The sequence below is a fragment of the Gigantopelta aegis genome, chromosome 4 (assembly GCF_016097555.1).
Source record: "Gigantopelta aegis isolate Gae_Host chromosome 4, Gae_host_genome, whole genome shotgun sequence".
Classification (NCBI taxonomy): domain Eukaryota; kingdom Metazoa; phylum Mollusca; class Gastropoda; order Neomphalida; family Peltospiridae; genus Gigantopelta; species Gigantopelta aegis.
The window spans coordinates 10,532,399-10,557,890 of record NC_054702.1 but is presented as its reverse complement, the minus strand read 5'-3'; the positions used below and the strand labels follow the sequence as shown (position 1 = coordinate 10,557,890).

Genomic DNA, 25,492 nt, shown 5'->3' with positions numbered 1-25,492 from the left:
AACCTCACTGTTTTGAAATAACATCAAAATGTTTTAAGAACTGCACGAATGGTTGTCTGATACTACAATAAAAAAACAAAACAAAAAACAACCCAGAATAATAATCTACCTCCTCTTTAAAAAAACTCCCACTTGGTTAGATTATTTGTTGTAAAAATTCCAAAACAAAAATTGGAAGGCATACCTGTATTACATATAATATACTCAAATTTTTTTTTAGGTATAGTGGAATAACATCAACAGAGATGACATCATTATACCGATTTGCAGGTGACGTTGTCTTTGACAAATCATCACCTGCACCAGGACAGATCTGCAGTGTTCAGCTCAGAGAATATTCCGAAACCTGTAACTTCCTCCAGTACTTGTCACCACTCTCTCCAGATAAGCCTTACTTCTTTGTGCAAGTGTCAAATTTAGGTAAGTTTTGCCCAGAACAGGGCTTTAGATCTCACTAATTTGGGCACAATGGGGACTTTTGTTTCTCTGAGTGCAGGAAGGTTGTTAACAGCTGCTGTAGAGTTGTCACTATTCAGAAATGCATTTCAAGTTATTTTAATCTAATTAAACTTAATATTTCAGTGGTTTTAAGGTTAAATATTTTAAGGGCAGCATATTTGTACTTAATTTGGGCATGATTATTTTGGGCACAATGTTGGGCAATCTAGAAAGCCTTGCATATAATCACACAGGGTAAAATAATTTTTATTTAAATGCAGTGGAGATGAAATTCTGTATTAAGATACATGTCTTCATTTTAATATAATTTTTGAATTGTTTGTGAATGATTTAAATAAATACATCCAAGCAATAAATAAAATTTTGATTTCAGTACAGTCATGGATATTATTAAATGATTTGAACCATATGATTCTGAAAATTTGCTATTCTTATGATCGTTTTTGCTATAAATACAATTTTTAAAATGTGCTATAACTATCTTACATATTTCATAATATATGCTATACTGATTATTTTTCACTGGTACTAAAGTTGCATTCATGATATTCGATTAAAAAAAAAAAACATCACATACATTTCGTCACTTATGTTTTAATCAAATATATATATGATTTACAGTACAACGAGAACAGTGATATGAATGAAAGTTAAAGTTTGTTTTGTTTAACAACACCACTAGAGCACATTGATTTATTAATCATCGGCTGTTGGATATCAAACATTTGGTAATTTTGACATTTAGTCTTAGAGATGAAACCTGCTACATTTTTCCATTAGTAGCAGGGGATCTTTTATATGCAGCATCCCACAGACAGGATAGCACATTCTGCAGCCTTTGATATACCAGAAATGGTGCACTGACTGGAACGAGATATAGCCTAATGGGCCCTTCGTCAGGGATCGATCTTAGGCCGACCACATATTAGGTGATCACTTTACCACACAGATTTGTGAAGACTATTCATGGACATTATAAACCTTATAAATTCACCACAGCATGTAGGTTGCTACATGTACATGTAGGTCTGAAGTTTGTGATGACTGGTTAATAGAGGTATTTTGCATTCCTATTGCACATGTTTGTGAAGAGTGTCGTCCTTTGCCAAATTAGACTGTATCCAGGCTATTTACAACCTGGGAGTCATGATAGACATTTGTCATGAGTGACATGAGTAGCTTTGTAGGAGATGGGAATCTCTTGGGAATCTCTGGTGATTAACATACCGGGTACATATTTCGTATCAGATGATATAATGACAGCAAAAAAACGGTCTGCTAAAGGTTACATTGGGATAGTTTAAGACCAAAAGCAGTGAAAATTAACTTAGATGAAGTCTCAGGAGACACCTGTCAAGGGTTTTAACAACACAAAATTAAAATATTTACACAATAAAATGAACTTAATTGGAATGGATTTGCTACTTTTAACAATTAGTATAATTATTATAGTTATTTTCACACAGATTTCTAGTGATGTTTATTTCTCCACATATATCGGTATTTAAAAGTTAATAAAATATGCCTCCCCTTCTGCCTAAAAAAGCCAACGAAATCCATACCTCACATAGACCTTTATCACAGCTATATTTTCCCCTTATCATTTCATTAAAAAGACAGTCATCTATTTACAAATTGTTATTTATTTATTTATTTATTTATTTATTTATTCTTTGTTTCTTTTTTCTTTCTTTTATTTACTCTTCACTATAATTTTTATCAGACACATACAACTTCATTTGAAATATCTGGTATTTACGGTTTTAAATTTATTATTTTATTTATTTATTTATTTATTTATTTTAATTTTTTAAATTATTTTTATTATTATTATTTTCCCCTTGTATTTACTTTTCATTATCATTTATATAAGACACATACAACTTCATTTGAAATATCTGGTTCTTACGAAGTTTAAAAAAATATATAAAGGTTATTACCAGACTGTTTTGGCATTGTCAGTATCATATATTAGGAATAAAAATTGTATTATGCGAGCCTTTGCCGAGCATAATAATTTTCTTTTCAACATCACCTGTTCTCAAACTAGTGCATATTCCCCTAAGGATAGTAGTTTTGTTTGAACATCCCAACAGCCAATGGGGATGGCTTAAAATACTTCTACTGCGCACCCATTCCTGTCCCGGTCACATGGCTGTAACTTCCTTCTTTTTCCTGCGCTTTTTCCTTGGATGTCCTGGGTTTTTGCTCCATCGTAATCTGAGCAATCTATCCTTTTTACATTTTTAAATGTTGTTACTTTATTGTTGTACAGTTATTTTGGTTGCAATCACTTTATTAAAGTGTTCTTTCAAATTATTAATTCTCATAAAATGGCAGCTTCTTGTTTACCGGAATTGTACAGATGTATGTGTTTGCATATTCATAACAGAGATAATTGAATATGTCAGACACTAGTTCTTCTAAGTGAAAGAAGTTCCTGGCAGGGAAAGACCCGCCTGATGCGTGTCCAAGTTGCTGCCCATGTTCCGACATGACGAGATGTCTTTTGTCTTCCACTGGGACTGTCGGAATTTAACAGCTACCTTCGGTCCTCGCCCAGTGGGCTAAGAAGACTGAGCCGGCCTTGGCTCCTGCACCTCTGCAGTCTTCCCTTTGAACTGATGCAGAAGTACTGTAATCACATGCCGAAAAATATTCACTACGGATGTCGGTCCAGCGGTTCCCACCGGTCCTTCAGCTACTGTTATTATTGACGGCTCTCATTACGGTGTCTACGGCCCCATGTTTATGGGAGATGGCTCCTGTGCCAGTACATGGGGCTTCACCAGCTCCCATGATCAGCTGCTACTGTTACTTCCACAGACATCACTTATGCAGTCTTGAGACTCGGATTTCACGAGGACCTGACGGAACCGTCCACAGTTCAATTGAATTTTTTTAAACAAAATTTCAATTATTAAATGAAATTAATTCGCCAAATTAAAATAAAATTCACCATTTGTTTTTGAAATTCGCAGTTGGTGAATTTGGTGAGTGCCAGAGCTAGCCCTGAATTCACCACGGCCGTGCAGCATTGGGCATGGACACGCTTGTTCCTGGCTTCTGAGGGTTTTTTCTTTATGATGTTCACAACCAACGGTCATCAAGAAAAAGTATGACAGCATACCTTTCCAGCTATAATGCTGTCACGGTTCATGGACTTCAGGCCACTATCACTTCGTTTGACCCTACTCTATAGCCTACAGTGGATCCGATGATTGGCACCGATGGTAGACCCGGGTAACGGGTCTCCGGCGACTTCCATTCAGCAGTCAGTTTGAGATAGAAGTCGACAGTTCTCAACTCATCATAGCGAGAATGCTGCTGTCATGAGTAACCCTCTCCACGGTCTTCTGCTGCTCAGTCGGCCATGATGTCACAGATCTTTAAGCTGGAATATTCAACCTTTACGTACGTTTTTGGCGGGTTCTGCTGGGATCCCCTGGTCCACGTTATCTTGACCAGTGTTCTACATGGGATTGAAATGTCTGCACTTGATTGCTAAGCAGTCGCCAACGTCTCGGATGGGCCCAGTGTCTATGATTGCACATACGCTACCTGATGGCTGTTTTTTTTTCTGCTCAGCCCTGATCATTCTTGAGATGTCAGAACACAGTCAGTTTTCCACATCAACTGTTGATCGTCGGTTCATCGCTGTCACTGTTAAGGTGGAAGGAAGATACCTTTACTTCAAACCTTCTGATCGGTTTGCTACTCTAGCTACAGTTTCAGTTACAGCTTCCGTCTCGGTTACCATATCAGCTCAACAAGTTGCAGTAAACCTCACTACATGGTATTCAACATGCAGCCGGTTGCAGGAATTCATCATGGGTTTTTCACTTGCTGTCATCAATTTGAACATTACAAGCATTACGGTTTGGGGCTGAAGACAGTACACTGGGTCGGTAAACTGTTGGCGCTGTTTTGGGACCTCATGAAGAGTACTTTGGGCTGTTTGTCTGTTGATCGGTGATGTTACAATGATATTCAGCGGATCGATAACTACGTACATCCGTTGGTACCAGAAGTTTGCAACTTGATTGTCACTTCTGCGGGTTCTGGAAGTTATCAGTGCTAGGTCCATTGAGTTACCATTTGGATAGCTGCCTCCTGGAATTTCAACGGATCGGTACGTTGGAGGCAACATTCATCTAACTGACGTCACGCAGCTCTGGGTTTTTTTTACCGCATCCATTTCATCCCACCGTCAGCATTCATGTATGATGCAGAGAAGATCATCTTTTTGCTGCTTGCCTGCCATGAATACCAACCGTCGAGGACTTGTCATTATGTCCTGTCCAAGCCCTTGAGCATTACATCAAGAGAACTAAGTCTTTTCGCAAGCATTGAAAGCGCCTGTTCCTCTCATGCAATCAGAGCCACTTGAATGACATCACAGTGTCTATCTGGATTTGGTCTACAATCCTGTGCTCTTACGAAGCTGAGGGATTCCCTCAATCGTCGGTATCTAATCCACATGAATAATCTCTTTATCATAAAATCTCAAACTTAATACAACATATTTTTGTAAACTGTAAACACTAGTCATTCATCAATCACTATTCAAATTATGTAAGAAAATATGTGATGTGGTGTTGTTTTGAATGGGAATGACGTCGGATATCCTTACACAAAAATGAACTAGCGCATGACGTTTTTTTGTTTTGTGAACGCTGGACAACTTTCAAAGTAAAGTTGCTGTTGACATGTTTTTTGTTTGATGACTGTTGACGCATACGTCAATTGTGGAGTGTCACCATAGTACGTTTGCTTAAATGTTAATAAACGTAGCGCTGATACCTTGATTAATTTACACAGTTATCAAATCCTGAAAGTATGTGATCTGAAAAATATTTTTTTCTTAGTTTTTTTCTTTTATTTTATATATTTCTTTATTTCATTTACTTTTCACTATCACTTATATCAGTAACATACAACTTCATTTGAAATATCTGGTATTTACAAAGTTTAACAAATATTTATTTATTTATTTATTTTGCATAACGCTTCGTTTTCTTTCACCATTTTATTTATTTCAGCTTAAATTTAGGCTTGGCCTGTTTACTTTTGTTGATTAAATTGTCCATCACCCGAGGCATACCTAGTACTTCATATGTTTGCTTTTAACATTCAAACCTTTTAAAAAAACCCTCTTAAAGGGACCATCCTGAATTTGTAGCCATATTATCAATTTATAAATAAAACTTACAAATTTCTTAGGCTACATATTCTTGCTTCGAATATAAATATCTGTATATGCAATACAATTACATTTCTGGCCATTCTCAGGTTGGTAGCAACCGAGAGGCCGGGGTGGGGGACTGTACCCCCACTTTTAACTACTCTATATAAATCTGGTTTAAAATATGGCTTGTGTCCCCCCCACTAGACTATGTCCCTCCACTGCAGATTGTGCCTTCCCCCCACCTGCCCTCAACTCCAGATACCATTCCTATGGGCTGATTCTAATGTTTTATAGTAGCTCAAATTCCATAAGTATCCATTCATTTTTCTTCCAAATACCGAACAAAAGTTTAAATAACAGGGAGAAAAGAAATCCTGCCAAAAATCCAGAATGTATTTATCCGTATAATGCTTTATAAATATTTAAATCATGTTAAATATGATAAATATCTGCATACACATTATTACTTCAGCCCATATCCGATATTTATGTGTACAAATCCGAACCGATGGTTTCTCGGGCATTAACAACAAAATATTTTTTATTTCGTGATAAGCAATACTTCACAAACGGCTCAAATAAGTATTTTTTGGATGTTGACAGAATTTTCAGGTTCCTACTGATAGAATAATTAATAATAAATCTAATTCACATTCCAACTGCGTGACCTCCCATTGTAAACAGGGCAATTTTTGCGAGATCTCACGTGAATTCATGGTTAGAGTCCATGAGTTTCTCCGCTACACACACATGCACAGTGGAATGTTAAAGAGATCTATTATGCTTAGTTCTAATCCTGCTTCCCTTTATTATTGTGTTTTTTATATTCAGTTCACATTCTATAAAATAAAGACCCTCAGTAAACTGGAATTCTCTCAACACCAGACATTTTTCATTGTCATTTTTTAAATATCAGTACAGAACAGTTCTTTAAAGTGTGTACTCCTTATAAACAGAGTTTTACTTGATCCGTTGTGTGTCCGGTTTAGACGGGTTTCACTGTATATCTTATTTACAGCGGAACATAGCAGAATGACGATTGGCATCGCTGGTCCAGATATATCAGAAGATGCCTCACCTGGCAGGTGGAATAACTCTGTGGGTTGTCATAGCGACACTGGGAGATGTTTCACATCACATAATGATGTTGCCAACACAGATGGGGAAGGTTTTGGAATAGGTAATAATAAATAAATATCTGTATTTTGTTGTTACTTGTTATTATAAAAATGAAACACAGGATTTCAAACAAGGACTTTTTTAATATTTGAAATTTGACTTCTTATTTCACTAACCATAAACCCTCAGTCATGAATTGACAACCCAGATTGCTGCAATGTTTGTCAAGACCAATGTGCTTGCACCTTAGCTGGATGTTATTGTAGAAATAAATTAAAATGAAGGAAAATCCATTTTCCATGTAAACTTCCATCTTCTGCTGCTTGTGCAGTCCTCTGAGATTTTATTTGAAAATTGAAAATTTACATAATCCATTTATGATATATGCAGAAATAAAGTCAAGTAACCCATTTTCTTTTGACATAACCTACTATGTCCATGTAAATGGTTTCCAAAATTGTGTGCGAAAACAAAAAAGGTTACGCAAAATTAGATTTGTGCAAGCAACGTGTGAATGAAATGACCGTTGTCTCAATTGTCAGAGGCCTGTTGTGTCTACATATGTTGCTGTATTTATTTGTGTTTGAAGCATCATTAAATTAACCCTGCGTTAGTCTAATATTTTCCTTTTAATTATTTTTGCACAAACGCAAAATAAACTTTAGATTTGATTATGAATGGATACCTTTGGTTGTTGTAAATCAAATTTCAATGTTATGTTTTCAATTATTATTTGTATTGATTCAATTCTTTGTTTTGAAAATATCTGTATATTATATGCGTATTATATATCTTTTTATAGTTTTCAAAATGCACAATGACAGTCTGTAGCACGGCTGCAAAAGCTGGTGTAATGTTGATTTTCAACATCATTTTTATAATAATTGGGCATTCATAATCTTAATTTGTCAATTGCCATGACTAAATGATCAAAACTTTAACGGCTACTTTTGACAATCTTGTTTTGTGTATTTTATAGTATATAATATATGTAATTGAATATGATGTTACATATGTTAAAAGTAAAAACTTAATATATATTTTTTGCAGGTGATGTGTTTGGAGTATTGGTCACATATTTCGGAAGGAATATGTCCACTGTCATCTTTTTGAAAAACAATGTTCCGGTGGCTACCAGGTTTATTTTATTGTTCATATATGATTGTGTAACTGAATGAATGGATGAACAGACAGATGTATGGATGGATGGACGGACGGATGGGTGTGTCTATTTGTGTGTATGGATCGATCGAAAAATCATAGAACATCATAAAGTTTTGTTGATAACAGTGTCTATAAACCTTTATGAATGAATGAATGAATGATTGTTGAACATCCAAGCAATAACAAAAGCATCAGCTGTTAAGTATCATAGATTTGAATAGATGCTATAGAAAAGTTGAAAAGTAAAAGAAATATATGTGAGAATGAAGGTTGAAGACACAATTCATCATTAAAAACTTACAGAAAAATTGTCCACAAAACAGAAAAAACAAAACAAAATGAACACACTTATAAGTCAGCCTCTCGGGTTGTTGAATATTTTGATGAAAAACAAAACAGACTTATTAACCAAGTTGTACAGCACCAGCCACAAACCCTATAGCTTAGCCACTGTGCACTAGGGCAGGCTGCTTAGTCACATAGAAGATCTGCAAGTTGAAAATTCATGTGGTCAATATGGTTTATTTGTTTTGTTTAACAACACCACTGGAACCCATTGATTTATTAATCAACAACTATTGGATGTCAAACATTTGATAATTCTGACATAGTCACTATAATTTGTTTCAATTAGCAGCAAGGGATCTTTTATATACATTTTACAAGTCACAGGACTGTGCATACCACAGCCTTTGATATACCAGACATGTGGCACTGGTTCAGACAGGGTGAAAACCCATTCAGAGATTAGGTTCACTGAGGTGGTTCAATCCTATGATCAAAGGATCTCAGGTGAGTGCCATATGCATATGAGGTTCCATTTTTGAAGTGGGGCAAGCTGATTTTTGCCCAAATTAAATGAAAATGCCCAAATCTGGATAACAACATTTATTCATATTAGCATTACTGCCAAACAGCTACATAGGGTTGCAAATGAACTACTACACATTTTTAAATGTATTACAACTAATACTGAGGGTAGAATAATAGAAATACAAGGTGAAAAGTTTTCAGGCCAGCTCAATTTGCCCGAATATATCTATTGTTTTTTCCCAAATTTGAGGATTTGCCACCCCTGTCTTGTACACATATGATGAGCACCTTTTCAACTTGACAAACAAAACTTGGACCAAAGTATTAGTTATAAATTATCTATACAAAGTTTGCTTTGTGTTTAAAATTCCATAAACATCCTTAGCTTGATAGTAGCATTTAATGTTTACAAAACATTTATATTTGTTTGTCTTGTTTGTAGGTTTTTATTTGAGTCCGACCACCAGCATTACCTTCCAACTATTTCCTTACAAAACGGACCCATTGAGCTGGGAGTGATGTGGCCCAATGCTGTTGTAGGAATTCCTCAGTACAGTGAAGTGAGTTTTGTAATGCATGTACAGGAAACATTTTGTTTTCAAAATCTTGATTAGTGATATCTTTAATCCATTAATGTTTGATGTTTTAAATTTGTGTAGTGGTCTTTAAAATGTGTGTAGCAAATCGCAATGCAATGCTGAACAAAATGTTCCCTAATGTAGTAGGTTGTTCAAAGAAAGAACAAAAGAAGTGTAACACACTCAACACATTGTAATTATGGTTAACTGATGTGAGACATATGGTTAAGGACCACAAATATAAGTAAAGAGGAAACATACAGCTGCCACTCCGTGGGCTACTGTTTTCGATTAATTTGCATTAATAGATGCATAATCCCATGACAGAATAGTACATACCACTGCCCTTGTTACACCAGTTGTTGAGCACTGGTTGGAACAAGAAATAGCCCAATGGGGCCCTTGCTGCAAAAAATTAAATGACAGTTCTCATCCTTCACCTAAACAAAACCACAGAATCTTCTAACAATAAAAAGAACTAATTTTAGCATTTCTATTCCATTGTAATAACATTTCTATTCCATTGTAATGACACTACTATTCCATTGTAATAACATTTCTATTCCATTGTAATAACATTTCTATTCCATTGTAATAACATTTCTATTCCATTGTAATGACACTACTATTCTATGGTAATAAATATGAACTACTGCATTCATTGATTTCAGAAGAACATGCTGCACTGGATTGTGCCTGCTAGTGTGAGATACAACACTATAGAGAACGTCTTTGCCTACGATGGAGGGGACGATGCCGTCTGTGTTCAGAGCCCACGGCCACTCTCTGCTGGTATGTAAGATAAACACTAAACAAATGTATTGTAACATCAAATGTATTTTATAACCAGTGTTTAACAAATGTTTGAGAAAGTCACTAGCCCTCACAGACGATTTGGCTAGTGCCCTATGTAATATAGTAATATAGTTGATAATTTCCACTAGTCTAGACCAAAATATCACTAGCCAGCACCGAGGGCTAGTGGATTTGTCAAACCCTACTACAACCAAGGTTTTAAGCTGTCATTCGTCAAGTAGTGGAATGCAAATTAAAGTTGAATTTGGAATATATATTTCATTGTTAATTCACCAAAAAGCTAAATAAATAATCAAGGGACCTTTATGGCTAATATTGTGTGATGTTAGTCATCAAAATTAGTGCTAAGAATTACAACACTTTGAGGTGATCATACAGAAAACATATTATTATAATGTTATGCATCATACATTATTGTTTAGAGTTTCATCACTTTCAGGTGATCATACAGAAAACATATTATTATAATGCATCAAACATAATTGTTTAGAGTTTCAACACGTTTGAGGTGATCATACAGAAAAGATAATAGTTTAATGTTATGTTATTTATCATACATTATTGTTTAGAGTTTCAACACTTTGAGGTGATCATACAGAAAACGTCTCCCGAAGGTAAAGGCCCAGCAATCAGTCTGGTGACTTGCAGCCCTCTGAAGCCAACACCCACGTGTGAAGTGAATCGAGACTACATTCGGTGGCATCCCACGGGAGAGACTGATGGTTAGTGTTACATACAGGACCGACACTTTTATTCACTGTCAGTATTTTACTTAGGTCTGCATTGAAATCTAGATCAGCATGCTATAGGTAAAATTAGTGGTTTGTGTTATATACAAGAAAAACAGTTTTATACAATATTTTACTTAGGTAATCTGTATCTGTATTTGATGGCATGCTACAGGTGAAACTAATGGTTAATAGTTTATAAAAGACAGATAGTTTCATACATTATTTTACTTGGATAATCCAGATCTGCATTTAATGGTGTGTTAAAGTTAATGTTTCATATAAGACAGTTTAATACCTGTAATATATTACATGTACTTGGATAATATAGGTTTATATTTAATGGCATGCTACAAGTGAAACTAATGGCTAGTGTTTTATGCAACACAGTTTTATCCAGTATATTTTATTTAAATCAAAATCTCTTTTTGATGACATTTTACATGTGAGACTATTGGTTAATATTTCAAGACAGTTTTATAGCATATTTTATTTAGATAAATTAGATCTGTATTTTATGGCATTGTATGTATGAAACTGATGGTTAGTGTTGTATAGAACAATCAGTTTTGTACAGAATTTTATTAAAATATTCTAGATCTGTATTTGAATGTGTCTTAGAGGACAAACTAATGGGCATGTTATGTTAAACAGGCTGTGAATTTAGCAGGATCCCATGCTTCCACAAATCCTGATATTAGGTCAGAAGCATCCGAGAGAATACCTAAACTATCAATGTTAAATCATGTTTATGATTCTGGTGGATTTATACCACTACCACATGAAGAGCAGTATATTTCAGCTGTTAAAGCCAGCCTTGGGATGCGAATGGGATGGGGAATTGTGTACAACCCTGATGTGAGGGACTGTGCGACCTTTGACCCAAAGGAGCAACAACTGGTGCTGTGTTATGTCACTATCAACATGTGTGTCAGTTACACCAAGATGATGCTACAGCCGACCGGGGGATTCTTTCCGCTCATCGTCCTCGATGAAGATGGTAAATACTAATTCTTAGTGAAATCAAAATGATTCCATCACATTTGTTCATTCATTATATATGTTTTCTTTTTGTTTTTAATAAAATAATAAAATATTGATTTAAATTATCCAAAAACAAAGTTAAAAACACATAGTGTTTTGCCCATGTGGTGCTGATTTCCTCAAGAACACTAAAATAAAATACTGTGTCAAGATATAAAACAAATTTGATTTTCCTCAAGAACACTAAAATAAAATACTGTGTCAAGATATAAAACAAATTTGATTTTGACAATTATGTGATGTTTGTTTGATCACAGCTTCTTACATTATTTTCTTAGTTTTATATTGATGTAAATCCACCACCACCACCACCACCACCACCACCATACACCCCAATATCAGTATTTGACTTTGACACCCAGTAGCCAAATGTAGGTTTTTTCCATGCTAGGGTATCAACCATTCAGAGGCTGGACGTAGCCCAGTGGTAAAGCACTCGCTTGATGAGCAGTTGGTTTGGGATTGATCCCTATCGGTGGGGCCCATTGGGCTTTTTCTCGTTACAGCCAGTGCACCACAACTGGTATATCAAAGTCTGTGGTATGTACTATCCTGTCTGTGGGATGATGCATATAAAAGATCCCTTGCTACTAATTGAAATGTAGCGGTTTTAACTCTAAGACTATATGTCAAAATTACCAAAATGTTTGACATCCAATAGCCAATGATTAATAAATCAATGTGTTCTAGTGGTGTTGTTAAAACAAAAACAAAACAATCATTTATTCATTTATTTGTTCATTCATTCATGATTATAAATACTCAAATACCAATGAAAGTACTTCAAAGAAAACTAATTAAAGCTACATTAACTAACTGTTAAACTTCTGAAAAAAATTGTGTTTATCTCAATGCGTATTAAAAAAGAAATTTATTATTGGTAAATTAAAAAATTGAATTGAATTAGTTTTTAATTTTATTTTATTTTATTTTTTTATTTTTAACGTACATTGAGATAAACATCTTAGATGGATACGATCATTAACATTATGGGTTTATGGTAGGCAAGACAATTAATTCCACAGAATTCTCATTTCTTAGTTTAACTGAATAATAATGCACAACAGAAAAATATTTATAGTATACTAGATTAATTTATTTCTTGATATTAATATATATATTTTAGCTTCTAGAGTGACTGTGGATGTAGAATCAAACTGCTGTCCCAATGTCAGTGACGTCATGGATAACAACTTCCGACAAAAGCTTTCAGAAATCTCCAAACTTATTACTTCTGATGTTCTTGCTAGAGGTATGTTTGTTATTAATTGTTGATATGTGTTTGTGTGCTTCTACTGACAGTAGCTAGTGGGAATTTTTATTTTAGCTTGGTAGAGCTGAACTCACACCCAGAAAATTAGTAACTCATTTGATTTCATTTTAATTTGATTTCCATGCTTATACGGTTTAATGCACTGAAGCTGTCTGTCCAGGAAGGGTTAGTGGTTTTTAGTTAGAGATAAGTCAGTGTATATAGTTTACTTTCATCTGTCATTGAGTTTTTCAAAACTCGCTATGGGTGGGAGCTGGTACTGGTGTGCGAACCCAGTACATGCTATCTTTAAACACCACACCACTGAGGCCAGGTCACAGGCATTAGAGAACTATTCAAGCACATTTGTCATGCACATATTTAACCTCTGACCTCACCAGATAAGTTGAAAGCATCATCACTGTTAACCTTATATAATTAGTTTGTGTTACTCATTTTAGAACATTCACAATTGTATAATTTCTAAAAGTGAAATAGCCTACCGATGTCTATTACAGAAGTACCAATATATTAGCATGTTTAAACCAAGAATATATATTCCATGTTTCCATGTTAAACAGTAGTTTTGATTTTTATTTTTCAGAAATAAAAGTGTCCATGTTTAATAAATCCAAAAGTTTAGTTGTTGATGTTCAGGACCAATACACTCGAGTGAGGTTGCCAGCTGGAATTATGGGATTACATGCTATACAGCTTCAGCGACCAATCACAGAAGAGAGTTCATGCTATTTTGTGGAAGTCAGGAAACTCAGTAAGTATATCTAATTCAATTCAAATTGTTTCAAACTATGGGTCCCTGGGGATTTCTGAAAGGGGTTCATATGCCATTCATCGTGGGAAAGCTTTTTATATACTACATGGTCTCAAAATCTGTAAACTACAAGCTTTTCTCTTTTTTGCCTGCACATTGTTGTAATAATAAATTTAAAATAAATACACTCATATATTCATAACAGGTAACAAAGGTTGTAAAAGATATCTTATCAGAGAAATTGTTATGATCAAAGTTAGCAATTCAAGAATATCTGAATAATTTCTCATTTTTTAGCCATATCTGTTCCTGTGGGGTTTTTAAATGTATGATTGTGAGGTGTGAGTTTTTTTAGTTGATATATTTCTCTTTCACCCTTGTCCAAGTATTAAAATGACATCAGACACCAAATGTTCAGTTTAAAATATGCTGAGGTATCATTAAACAAATATTCCTTCCTTTCTTTTCAAAATACATGTATATGCATGTATGAATATGGAATAAATAGTGGGTTTTTGGTATCGTCAGTATCATATATTAGGAATAAAAATTGCAATATGCAAGCCTCTGTTGAGCATAATACATTATTGTTATTCCTAATATATGATATTGACGATTCCGAAATACACGAGGGTAATAATCTCTTTATCATATAATCTCAAGCTTAATACAACATGTACATGTAAACTGTACACACAAGTTTGATTCATGTCCGCCATTACTAGATATTCAAATGACGTAAGAATATGTGACGCGGTGTCGTTTTGAATGGAAATGACGTCATTTTGGTTGTCCTTACATCAAAATAAACTAGTGCCTAATGTTTTTTGTTTTCTGAACGCTGGACAGCTTTCAGTGTCCAATTGCCATTGAAATGTTTTTATTTGAAGACTATGAATGCATACGTCAATCATGGGTGTCACCCTAGTACGCTTGCTTAAATGTAAATAAACCTAGTGCTGTGACCTTGATTAATTTACATCTAATTTGCAAAGTTATCAAATTCTTAAAGTATGTGAACTGAAAAAGATCACATACTTGATTGCACTGAAAATGTAAGATATTATAAAATAATTTAAATGCCTCTATACCTATTACTTGTTTATTCATTAAAGTCACAGACCCTAATTTCAATCTGTGATAATGAATCCTAAGTTAGGTTAATTTACAAACCTGTATCTCATCTGGATAAAGTTACAGTAGAATGAAACAAGAGTTGAGACACTGAAATGGGGGAAATACCTTCTATAACCATTACTTCTCAGAGGTTTGTGTGTTTTTTTAGAATTATAAACAAAAATGCATTTCATGTTATTACAAACACCAGGGTGACCAAATTTTTTGGGAATAATCTAAACAATAAAATGCAAGTTTGTCTAATTTCAATTATCAAAAACATCTGTAATAGTGAAAAAGATGTCATAGTGTTTAAAAACTAGGGTCTGTTGCTTTAATGTATTGATTTTCACTTTCAGATGAAGACTCGGTGGTGGCAGTTGGGGTGGCAGGCAAAAATCTTCCAAATAACAAATATCCGGGTAAATTTGACAAATCAGTTGGCTGGGTGTCACGTGATGGGAAACTCTACTACAATGAGAGAACAGATGGTAATATGGCTGGTGCAAGAGTAGGCGAAGGTAATATAATTGTAATTTCATCTTTTTCTCTTTTTTTAAAAATACATTTAGTTAATTCTGTGAATACTTATTAACTTCCTGACTACTGGATTAATTTTGGCCACAAACCACATTTATAACTTTTAATCACATATTTTCACCTAAATTTTGTTATAAATATATAAAGTAATCTTTATATGTGAATCAGTAAGTGTTATTTTTTGTGTTTTTTTCTAATTTTTATATTTGAGATCAATTGATGTTGATTGAAATTAGGAAATAATCAATAAAGTTGTGTTTACTTATGCACATTTGTGGCCAGATGTCCAGTCTTTTATGGCCATTATTACTAAATGAATTTGTTATACTGACCAGAATTGTTTTTTGGAAACAAAATATAATTCATATCCCAATATTTCTTGATTTTTGTCGTTGGTAAAATGTTTAAATGTCTTATCAAATTAGTATCACAATCAGCTATCAATTTCTAAAAATTACTGCGACGTTCCACCATTGTTGTGGAGTGAAAATACTTGCCAAACACTACTTTTTCAACTCAAAATGCCCAGGTATTTTATAAGCAAAAACAAAAAACTAAAGCGACCATTATCATGATTAGTCTCCATCAGTGTTCTATTATTTTTGCAAAACAGCATGAAATATGATTGAATTCATCTACTGTATGCGGTATACAGTATGTCGGCTTGCCTGACATCAGGCAAGATATCTTGCCTGCAGTAGTCAGAAAGTTAAATAAAAATTCTATTTTGTTCCTGCAGAGATCATGCTATATGCTGTGTTGTCTATTGGGAAAGTGAATATAAAAGATTCCTTGATGTTTTATCAGTAGTATCGAAATAACCATATTTTAGAATCGAAACAGTTGCATTTTAAAAGTTGAGATGTTGTTAAAGAAATATTTCCTTGCATTCCTTTGTTTCAAAATAACGAACACATCTGATTCTTGTTTTATTTTTAATACGGATATTGTTTGTTTATTATGATATTAGAAAGCTTTACCAGGGTGACATTCAGAGGTCCTCTTAATATGAAGCAAATCCATAATATACTAAAATTCTCCCGTACAATTGTTTTAGAAGTATTTGCCTGAGGTGTGATGGGTAGAAGGATCGATTCACCTTTGTGGATGCTTTGTAATTTTTTTTACTTCTAACTATAGTGCTTCATGACTTTATATTTTTAAAGATGATTAAACAGTGTGCACGGGTGTCATACACATCCCTTTCTATGCATTAGAGAGAGTCAACAGTATTTATTACTGGTGATATAATAAAGATGATTAAACAATGTGCACGGGTGTCATACACATCCCTTTCTATGCATTAGAGAGAGTCAACAGTATTTATTACTGGTGATATAATAAAGATGATTAAACAATGTGCACGGGTGTCATACACATCCCTTTCTATGCATTAGAGAGAGTCAACAGTATTTATTACTGGTGATATAATAAAGATGATTAAACAATGTGCACGGGTGTCATACACATCCCTTTCTATGCATTAGAGAGAGTCAACAGTATTTATTACTGGTGATATAATAAAGATGATTAAACAATGTGCACGGGTGTCATACACATCCCTTTCTATGCATTAGAGAGAGTCAACAGTATTTATTACTGGTGATATAATAAAGATGATTAAACAATGTGCACGGGTGTCATACACATCCCTTTCTATGCATTATAGAGAGTCAACAGTATTTATTACTGGTGATATAATAAAGATGATTAAACAATGTGCACGGGTGTCATACACATCCCTTTCTATGCATTAGAGAGAGTCAACAGTATTTATTGCTGATGATATAATAAAAATGATTAAACAGTGTGCACGCGTGTCATACACATCCCTTTCTATGCATTAGAGAGAGTCAACAGTTTTTATTACTGGTGATATAATAAAGATGATTAAACAATGTGCACGGGTGTCATACACATCCCTTTCTATGCATTAGAGAGAGTCAACAGTATTTATTACTGGTGATATAATAAAGATGATTAAACAATGTGCACGGGTGTCATACACATCCCTTTCTATGCATTATAGAGAGTCAACAGTATTTATTACTGGTGATATAATAAAAATAAAATGCAGGGCTAGCTCTGGGTGAGCAAACAATTTCACCAAATTATCTACAAAACTTCAAAACTAGCAGAAACAGAGTTATTTTCTAACAAAATATCAATTATTACATGTAATATTTTTCACCAAATTATAATAAAATTCGCCAATTGTTTTTAAAATTCACAACTGGTAAATTTGGCGAGTGGCAGCGCTAGCCCTGAAATGGGTTTCCAAGACATGTATGCTACATTTTGAATTTCCTTTTTAGGAGACATTATGACAGTAGAAGTAGAAGCCTTTGCCAAGGATATGTCCGTGGTTCTGTTTAGTAAGAATCTCCTGCCAGTTGGAACTCGATTTTTGACCCAGAAAGACAGGAGCCAGTTTCTACCCACAATTGTTCTGTGTGGAAACGGCAATGAAGTTGAGATTGATGTGTGCTGGCAGACACACATATTGAAACCACGCAAGTATAATGTGGTGAGTTCTCACTTCTGTAACTCTTATGTAGACCTTGCTGTATATTTCAGTTTCCTTGCTTCGATGGAAGCAGGTTTCTTCTCTAACTATCCAAACCAAGTGTCAAATTGAGCCATAATTGACACCCTGTAGCTGCTGATGTGAATTTCATTTATAAGTTGTTTTCATGTGTATATTCCATTACGGTTCAAGCATGATGGTTTGACACACAATAGTCGATGTATTATTCGTGCTGTGTTTCATAAACATTTATTCATTCATTCAAGTATGATGTTATGTGAATACACATGTAATGTCTAGGTTGTCTGTCCAGGACAAAGGTGAATGGTTAGTTGTTAGTAGTTGTTGAGGTCAGGTCATAGGAATTAACGTGCACATTCAGAGCAAGCTGTTGTAACACACGCCTACTAGTTGTTGAGAGACATGTTGCCGTACACCTTCCTACTGAGCCATTAAAACTAACTGGGTGGGAGCTGGTACTGAGGTTCAAACCCAGCATCTACCAGCCGTAGAAGTTGATTGCTTATTATGCTACATGTACAAAGGTGTTAAATCTTAATCAAGTTTCTTTTTCCTTCTTTTTTCACATTTCCCAGATGAATCCTGAACACTGGTGTTTGCCTGCGGGTTCAGTTGTAGATAAATCGACCAACATTGTGTATGTAAAACCTCACGAGGATTCAGCCGTCGCCCTGCAGGCTCCATACAGCCTTCACAGAGGTTTGTTCTACTTGTCGCATTAAACACCTACTGATGTACTGATTTTAGTAAAAATATTTAATATACAGTGAAACCCCTCTAAACCAAACATCCATAGGACCATGTAAAAAGTCTGGTTATAAGGAGTATCCGGATTAGAGAGATTCTGGTCTCTACTGATATTTAAAAATGAACCATGAAAAATGTCCGTTTTTAGGGAATTTATGTTTACAGAGGGTCTAGTTTTGAGGAGTTTTACTGTATTTACATGTAGTTTTTATAAAGTTTACTTTCCTTAAGGTTATTTCATGCACTTTAAAGTGTGATGTTATAAATACATTTTTTGTAATATAGTTTGTTTTTAAAAGATGTTTTTCTAAAGATTATATTAGGGTCTCTAAATTTATATTATTGTGTAGATTTAGAAATTTTGATGTATATTTTCCTTCAGGTTATTTAAAGAATTTAAAAAATATGATAGTGTAAAATGTTCCGTGAATGTTCTTTTGTATTTTTAATACAAATATTAATGAATATTTATGACAGATCACAATCAACATATTATATACAGTACTGTTAGTCTTCACAGCAGTGTATCCAGTAATATTGATATCCTTAATAAATTTATTTTCAGGCTACAACCATTTTGAGATAAAAATAATTGACGAGTTCAATGACAGCTTCCCTCCCCCAGCTCTTGCTCTGTCCACAGCCAGTCCACTTGATCCAGCACCCGTTTCAAACTTCAGACAAGATTTTCTCAGATTCTGGGCAACCGGCGAAGGTAAATATGTATAAAGGTTTATTTTGTAGTGGACTGTAATCAGTGGTGTGAACAGAATGTATACATTTATGATGCTGTCACTTGCATATACATTGAAGTATTCTTATAACGAACTGGAAGGGACCATGGTAGTTAGTTCTTTATAGCAGCAGTTCGCTGTACACATATGCATACGTTGGTTATTAATGTATAGGGAGACAAAACGGGACTTTACGATCAGTTCGTTCTATGCAGTAGTTCATTCTAAGCATGTTCGTTATAAGTGTACTTTACTGTATTTGTATCATAGGTTTCAATACAGTATATAGAAATGTGGTATTGTGTTGTGATAAGGCGAAATGTAGCATCTTAAAAAGAATGGTATGTGACATGATAGTGCAAAAGGTTTGCTGTATATATCATTGTATACAATTTATGTTAACTTTCAGTATTATATTTTATGACGATTCCCATCATTATCGTTACTATCATAATATTTCAGCAAAAGGTGCCACAGAAGTGGGTGATGTTGTTCGCTGGGGGTTGCTGTATCTGCAGAACATTATTGTTTATTATAGTGTTTTTGACTTAATGATCGTTATGCTATTGAAGTGGGTGACCTCGTTGGCTGGGGCTTGCTGTATCTGCAGATTATTATTATATTATTGTTCTAATAATGATTGTAGCGAAACATGCTACAGAAGTGGGTTACCTTGTTGGCTGTGAATTGCTTATCTGCAGGAGATTGTTATTATGTTTATTATATTGTGGTTGTTGATGTTATATTATTGATGTTGTTATAATTTAATACTGTAGCGAAAGATGCTATAGAAGTGGGTGACCTCGTTGGCTGGGGGTTGCTGTATCTGCAGGAGGGAGTCCACCACGATGAGGAACAACTTGTCATCTGCTACCTCACCGTCAACCGCAACGTCCTGCTCACCAGAGTCATCTACCAGCCCCCGGGAGGATTCTATCCTCTGATCATCCTCCCACCAGAAGGTACGAACTGAACATTTCATTGAAAAAGTATCTCATTAATTACACATTAGTTACTGTGGTCTGAATTTATGAATCCTGTTTGGGGGGTTTAAATGCAGGTGTTTATGCACTGTAAATGTATGTAGTTACACGTGTGTAAGACAGGTGTTTATGCACTGTAAATGTATGTAGTTACACGTGTGTAAGACAGGTGTTTATGCACTGTGAATGTATGTAGTTACACGTGTGTAAGACAGGTGTTTATGCACTGTAAATGTATGTAGTTACACGTGTGTAAGACATAAACAGGCGTTGTAAATTCGGCCCTGTATATTTTGAAGTCGACTTGATTTTAACCATGACACATGAGATCAGTGTTTAGACATTATTATATGAACAGTACGGTAAATATGAATAAAACTTAAATGTATTTTGTATGTCTTGATACTGTAAGTATACTGTGAAAAAGGCCTACTTGTGAATACATCTTTACTGTCATCGTAAGTTTTAAAAATATATATTTAAACAATATATTGGGAAAAAGGGGGAGGAAATGATGCACAATAATTAAAATGTGATAGGACATAACTTGTCATTGTTTACAGTAATTTTAAATGTCCATTTATATTAAAATAACAGAACCTAAAACTTGTGAGAGAGTGAATTAATTTATTTAAAGATACTCGAGCTTGATAAAAAAACATATGAACAAAATGTAGTAATACCAGGAGGTTCATGGGAACAATACTACTGCTGCTGTAAAATTAAACATTTCTGTGTTTCAGTGAATCGTGTGAAGATGGAATTTGATGCCACAGTGATAAACTCTCATCCATTCTCGAAACAAGCTGTGGAAATTCTTGTTACAGAAGCACAGCAGATGATTGCAGAAGAAAACAGAATTTTAGCTGCAGGCGGTGACCTCAGCAATTTGACCTTTGACACAGCTAAGTTATTTCGTCCACTACCTGACATACCTTCAGGGCAGCCCCAGGAACAATACCAGGAGCCTAAACCGGGGGAGAAAAATCCTCTCGACAGTCCAAGAAAAGAAGTGACATCTTCAGGTGTGAAAAAGAAAGCAAAAGCTGGAAAAGCTTTGAAAAGAAAATCTTCCAAAAAATCTACTGCAAAAGGTAATCAGGACACCTCGAAAAGTTGTACAATACTTTGAAATGACAAACATGACAGCAGTAGACGGATTCATCAAGCAAGATCAGTGATGCTGCATCCCACTGTTGTTTTGAGCAATTAGGTCATCATGTTTTGAGCAATTAGGTCATGATCTTTGTTAATGGCCAATCACTGAAATGTTATACCTCATAATTTGACGACAGACTTTTAAAAGTGCCTTTTATTGATATAACTTATAAATATAGGAATACAGTAATTACAACGAGAAATTAAAGACTTTCTTTAACAAAAAGATTGCCCACATATTCTTTCTGGGGTATATTTTTTTCTTGCAGTGGAAAATAGTTGTGAAAAGAAAATAACAATTAAGGTATACACATTGTAGCTGTATTGGTGTCAATATCACTTTTTCACTGATAATTACACCAATAATAAATACATGTATAGTTAAAAAAAATATAATAAGTTATTGGAATGTTGGTTAAAGATATTTTTTATAATTTTATAAAATCCAAGAGCAGTGCCTAATTATGTAAATTGTTTGCTTATAACTTGCAAGTATTAGTAATGGACTTAAGATGTTAAAAATTTTCTCAGTGTTATTAGTCTTCATTTGACTGAGCAAATGATGAAAAACATGTTTGTTATATTACTTGCTTTTACTTGCCCATCCTTATCTGTTGTTTATGAAACTTACATTTTGTAACTTGAGTATTCTTCAGTGAAGCCAGCATAAAGCATGAAAATTGATGATAAATATTGTGTGTCTTACGTGCTAATCTGTGATACCAGTTTTGCCAAAGATTTTCTTTACACTGTACATCGTGGTCTGTATGCATAATAAAACTAAATCCAAATATCATTCCATAATATTTTATCTAAATTAATGTTTCATAGTAATAGTGTTGTTTTTGCATAACAAGACCTACTTTGTCTCATTTCCAAGTACCACATTCCACAACATTTGAATTAATTTTGATTTGGTGTAGACATCAGTATGTTTAACAAATTTACATTTTATACATACAAATGTAACATATATTACAATTCTATTATCTACAGTATATTATGTTTTAAAATTGCATTGTTAGCATTTCCAATGTAATTTGGACACAGATTCATTCACCCCAGTTTAAAATTATCCCAGATTTTCTTTACAATCGTATGTGTTATATCTGTTTGAAAAAAAATCTATTTGTCAACATAATATATTGAGAAAATGTTAATGTTTCAAAACAATCGGATACACAAATTGTGCCAAAGGGAAATGCAATATTTTTGTATTCATAATAGTGAAAATTATGATATAATGTATGATTTAACGTTAGCGATAAACTATATGCTAAATTAGTATGTAAATCAATATAGTCCATAGTGTACGTTAATTTTAGGTCAATAAACTGGAATTCTTTAAATCGGCTTAAAATGTGTTCCCCAAGAATGGTTTGTATATTATTCAATGTTCATTTATGTTGTAGTTTTATTTTATCCGTCCATTATCTATTTATAATTTATCAAGCATCATGATATCTATAACCGGCCTCAGTAGTGTGGTAATTAAGCTTTAAGTCTTAAGGCTAGTTGGTGCTGGGTTCAAACCCCAGTACAAGCTCCAGTTCAGAGTTAGTTCAGTTGTATCTCTTGCTAACCACTCATAAATAACCATTAAACCACTGACTTGGACATACAACCCAGATAGCTACGGTGTGTGGCCAAGACAGTGTGCCTGAATCTTAATTGGATATAAGCACAAAAATTAATATGTACTTTTATTTTATCCGTCCAATGAACATTCATGTTATACTCACTTTAATTCCGTCCGGTATTATTAATTTTTATTTTGTTGCTATATTTTCTTGTGTATTAAGTTAAAACTAGAGTGTGCATTATACATTACAAAAGTGATTAAGGGCAGAGGAGGAATCTTTTTGATTATTATGGCACTTTGCAGATTGATTAAAGTTGTTGATAATATTCATTTTGATAAGAAGGTCACAACTACCTACGAGTGTATATACATGTAGTTTGTTGTGTAATTGGTGACACGTAGTTGTAATGCTTGTGAAAAAATATATGAAAACATTTGTTACTCCCAGTGAAAATGGGAGAAAGAACCCTCATAGATGTACAAATATTCACTTTCGTTTGAATTTATTAATTTCATTAAATTGGAAATGTTCATCAAAACTAATTATCAATGGAATATTTTATTTTGGTAAAATATTTAAAGTGAACATTACAGCAAAGTACAAATGCACATCAAAATGATCTGATCAAAAAATTTCTGAGGATATAAAAAAGTTGGGAATGTCAATATACTGGATATTAAACAAAATTAAAACATTCTTAAGCTGTTTATGCTTTCCTAAACTACCATGTATATTTAATTATGTTGAAGTTTGGTCAGCCACATACATCTTTGTTTTGTCTGTGTTTGAGACATTATATTCATTTTAAATAAACACACAGTTATTTCTGTTTGTGAATTTAGTTCTTTATATTCATTTGGCATCCATTTGTTGATTGTGGCAAAGACTGAAAATGGTAAATATTTTTTGCTGTTTTATGATTTTAAAAAACATAATTGTGCTTTACAAATTGGTACATATTTAGTTTTTATATTCAGTGATGAAAACTGATTATACACTGATATGCATAATGCATTTTATATATATGTTGCTAAGTTACTAAAGCAAAAAAAAAAAAGTTTTATCTTTATAAGTCTTTCTGTCAGTCTGAATGTTAATAATTATAATCATTATATGCTTTTAAAATAATGTCAAGCTTGTAATAATGTGCATGTCAGTCTCGAGTTGTACACTATCATTTAGTACACACATTTTTTTCTAACTGCTTATTTTGATCTCTCCACAGTAATGTTGAAAGGCAAGATATAGGTGTTACTTTTCTGATGGTGTTAACGTTTTTTGGTTAATCTCAATGTTAACTTTTTGTGTTTAGCTCTTTTTCTCAGTGTTAGATCAGTAAAACTTTGCTGCATCTATGAACGTTTATCTTAGTGCATATTAAAGAACAAAACCAAAAAACAAATATTGCTTAAATTAATGTTTTAATAATGAATTTTACATCAATGTTTTTTTAATGAAAACATTTATCAAGATAGCTAAGAATATCTACAACTAATAACCCAAAGGCTGAACAATTTGGCAAGTAAATTCTCAGGATTGGTTGGCTGATGTAAAGCATTGTGCACCTTTGATTAATGACACAAAATCAGTTTATGGTAGGCAAGACCTTTCTTATTATTTTGTATATAATATCCACATTTTGTTGCATTATAATTTATTCTTTTTTTATATATTATTTACACAGATCACTATTTAAGTGTGCATTTATGACCATCATGTTGTGAATTTTTTTATTTGTAAATTAAATTTTACCTTCTTTTCCTCCCACTATTTTATAATACCAAATGAATTGCATATTACTTGTAAAATAGCAAATAGAATTACTCTGTAATATTGGCACCAACGGCAGCACACAATCCGATAACATTTGTTAATTTAATTTTAAAAAACACAATTTTTTTATTAATTTGCATTTTAATAATTTTTTATTTAATGGTTTTTTTCCCCCCATTATTCTATTTATTTTTCAGTATTTCCTACAGTTCTGTACGTTACAGTTGTTTTTGTATGTTACAGCTGTTTTTGTGTAATACAGAAATTGTTTTTCTATGAATGTGATACGAAAATAGTTTTTCTACAAATGTGATATATCTACATGTTTATATTAATGTGATGCATATATGTTTTCTATTAATAAATATGCTATATAC

The 25,492-nt window shown here is 33.6% G+C and overlaps 1 protein-coding gene across 1 annotated transcript; it reads left to right on the top strand.

Moving 5' to 3' along the window:
• The first annotated feature begins 226 nt into the window (after nucleotides 1–226).
• On the top strand, nucleotides 227–25,492 carry LOC121372654. The gene is made up of 15 exons (XM_041499095.1): nucleotides 227–420; nucleotides 6,666–6,827; nucleotides 7,817–7,904; nucleotides 9,186–9,303; nucleotides 9,993–10,113; nucleotides 10,707–10,859; nucleotides 11,668–11,865; nucleotides 13,036–13,161; nucleotides 13,766–13,933; nucleotides 15,409–15,570; nucleotides 17,905–18,116; nucleotides 18,713–18,836; nucleotides 19,450–19,599; nucleotides 20,395–20,580; nucleotides 21,345–25,492. The coding sequence occupies exons 1-15, from the start codon at nucleotides 246–248 to the stop codon at nucleotides 21,731–21,733; spliced, it is 2,532 nt and encodes an 843-aa protein (XP_041355029.1). The 5' UTR covers nucleotides 227–245; the 3' UTR covers nucleotides 21,734–25,492.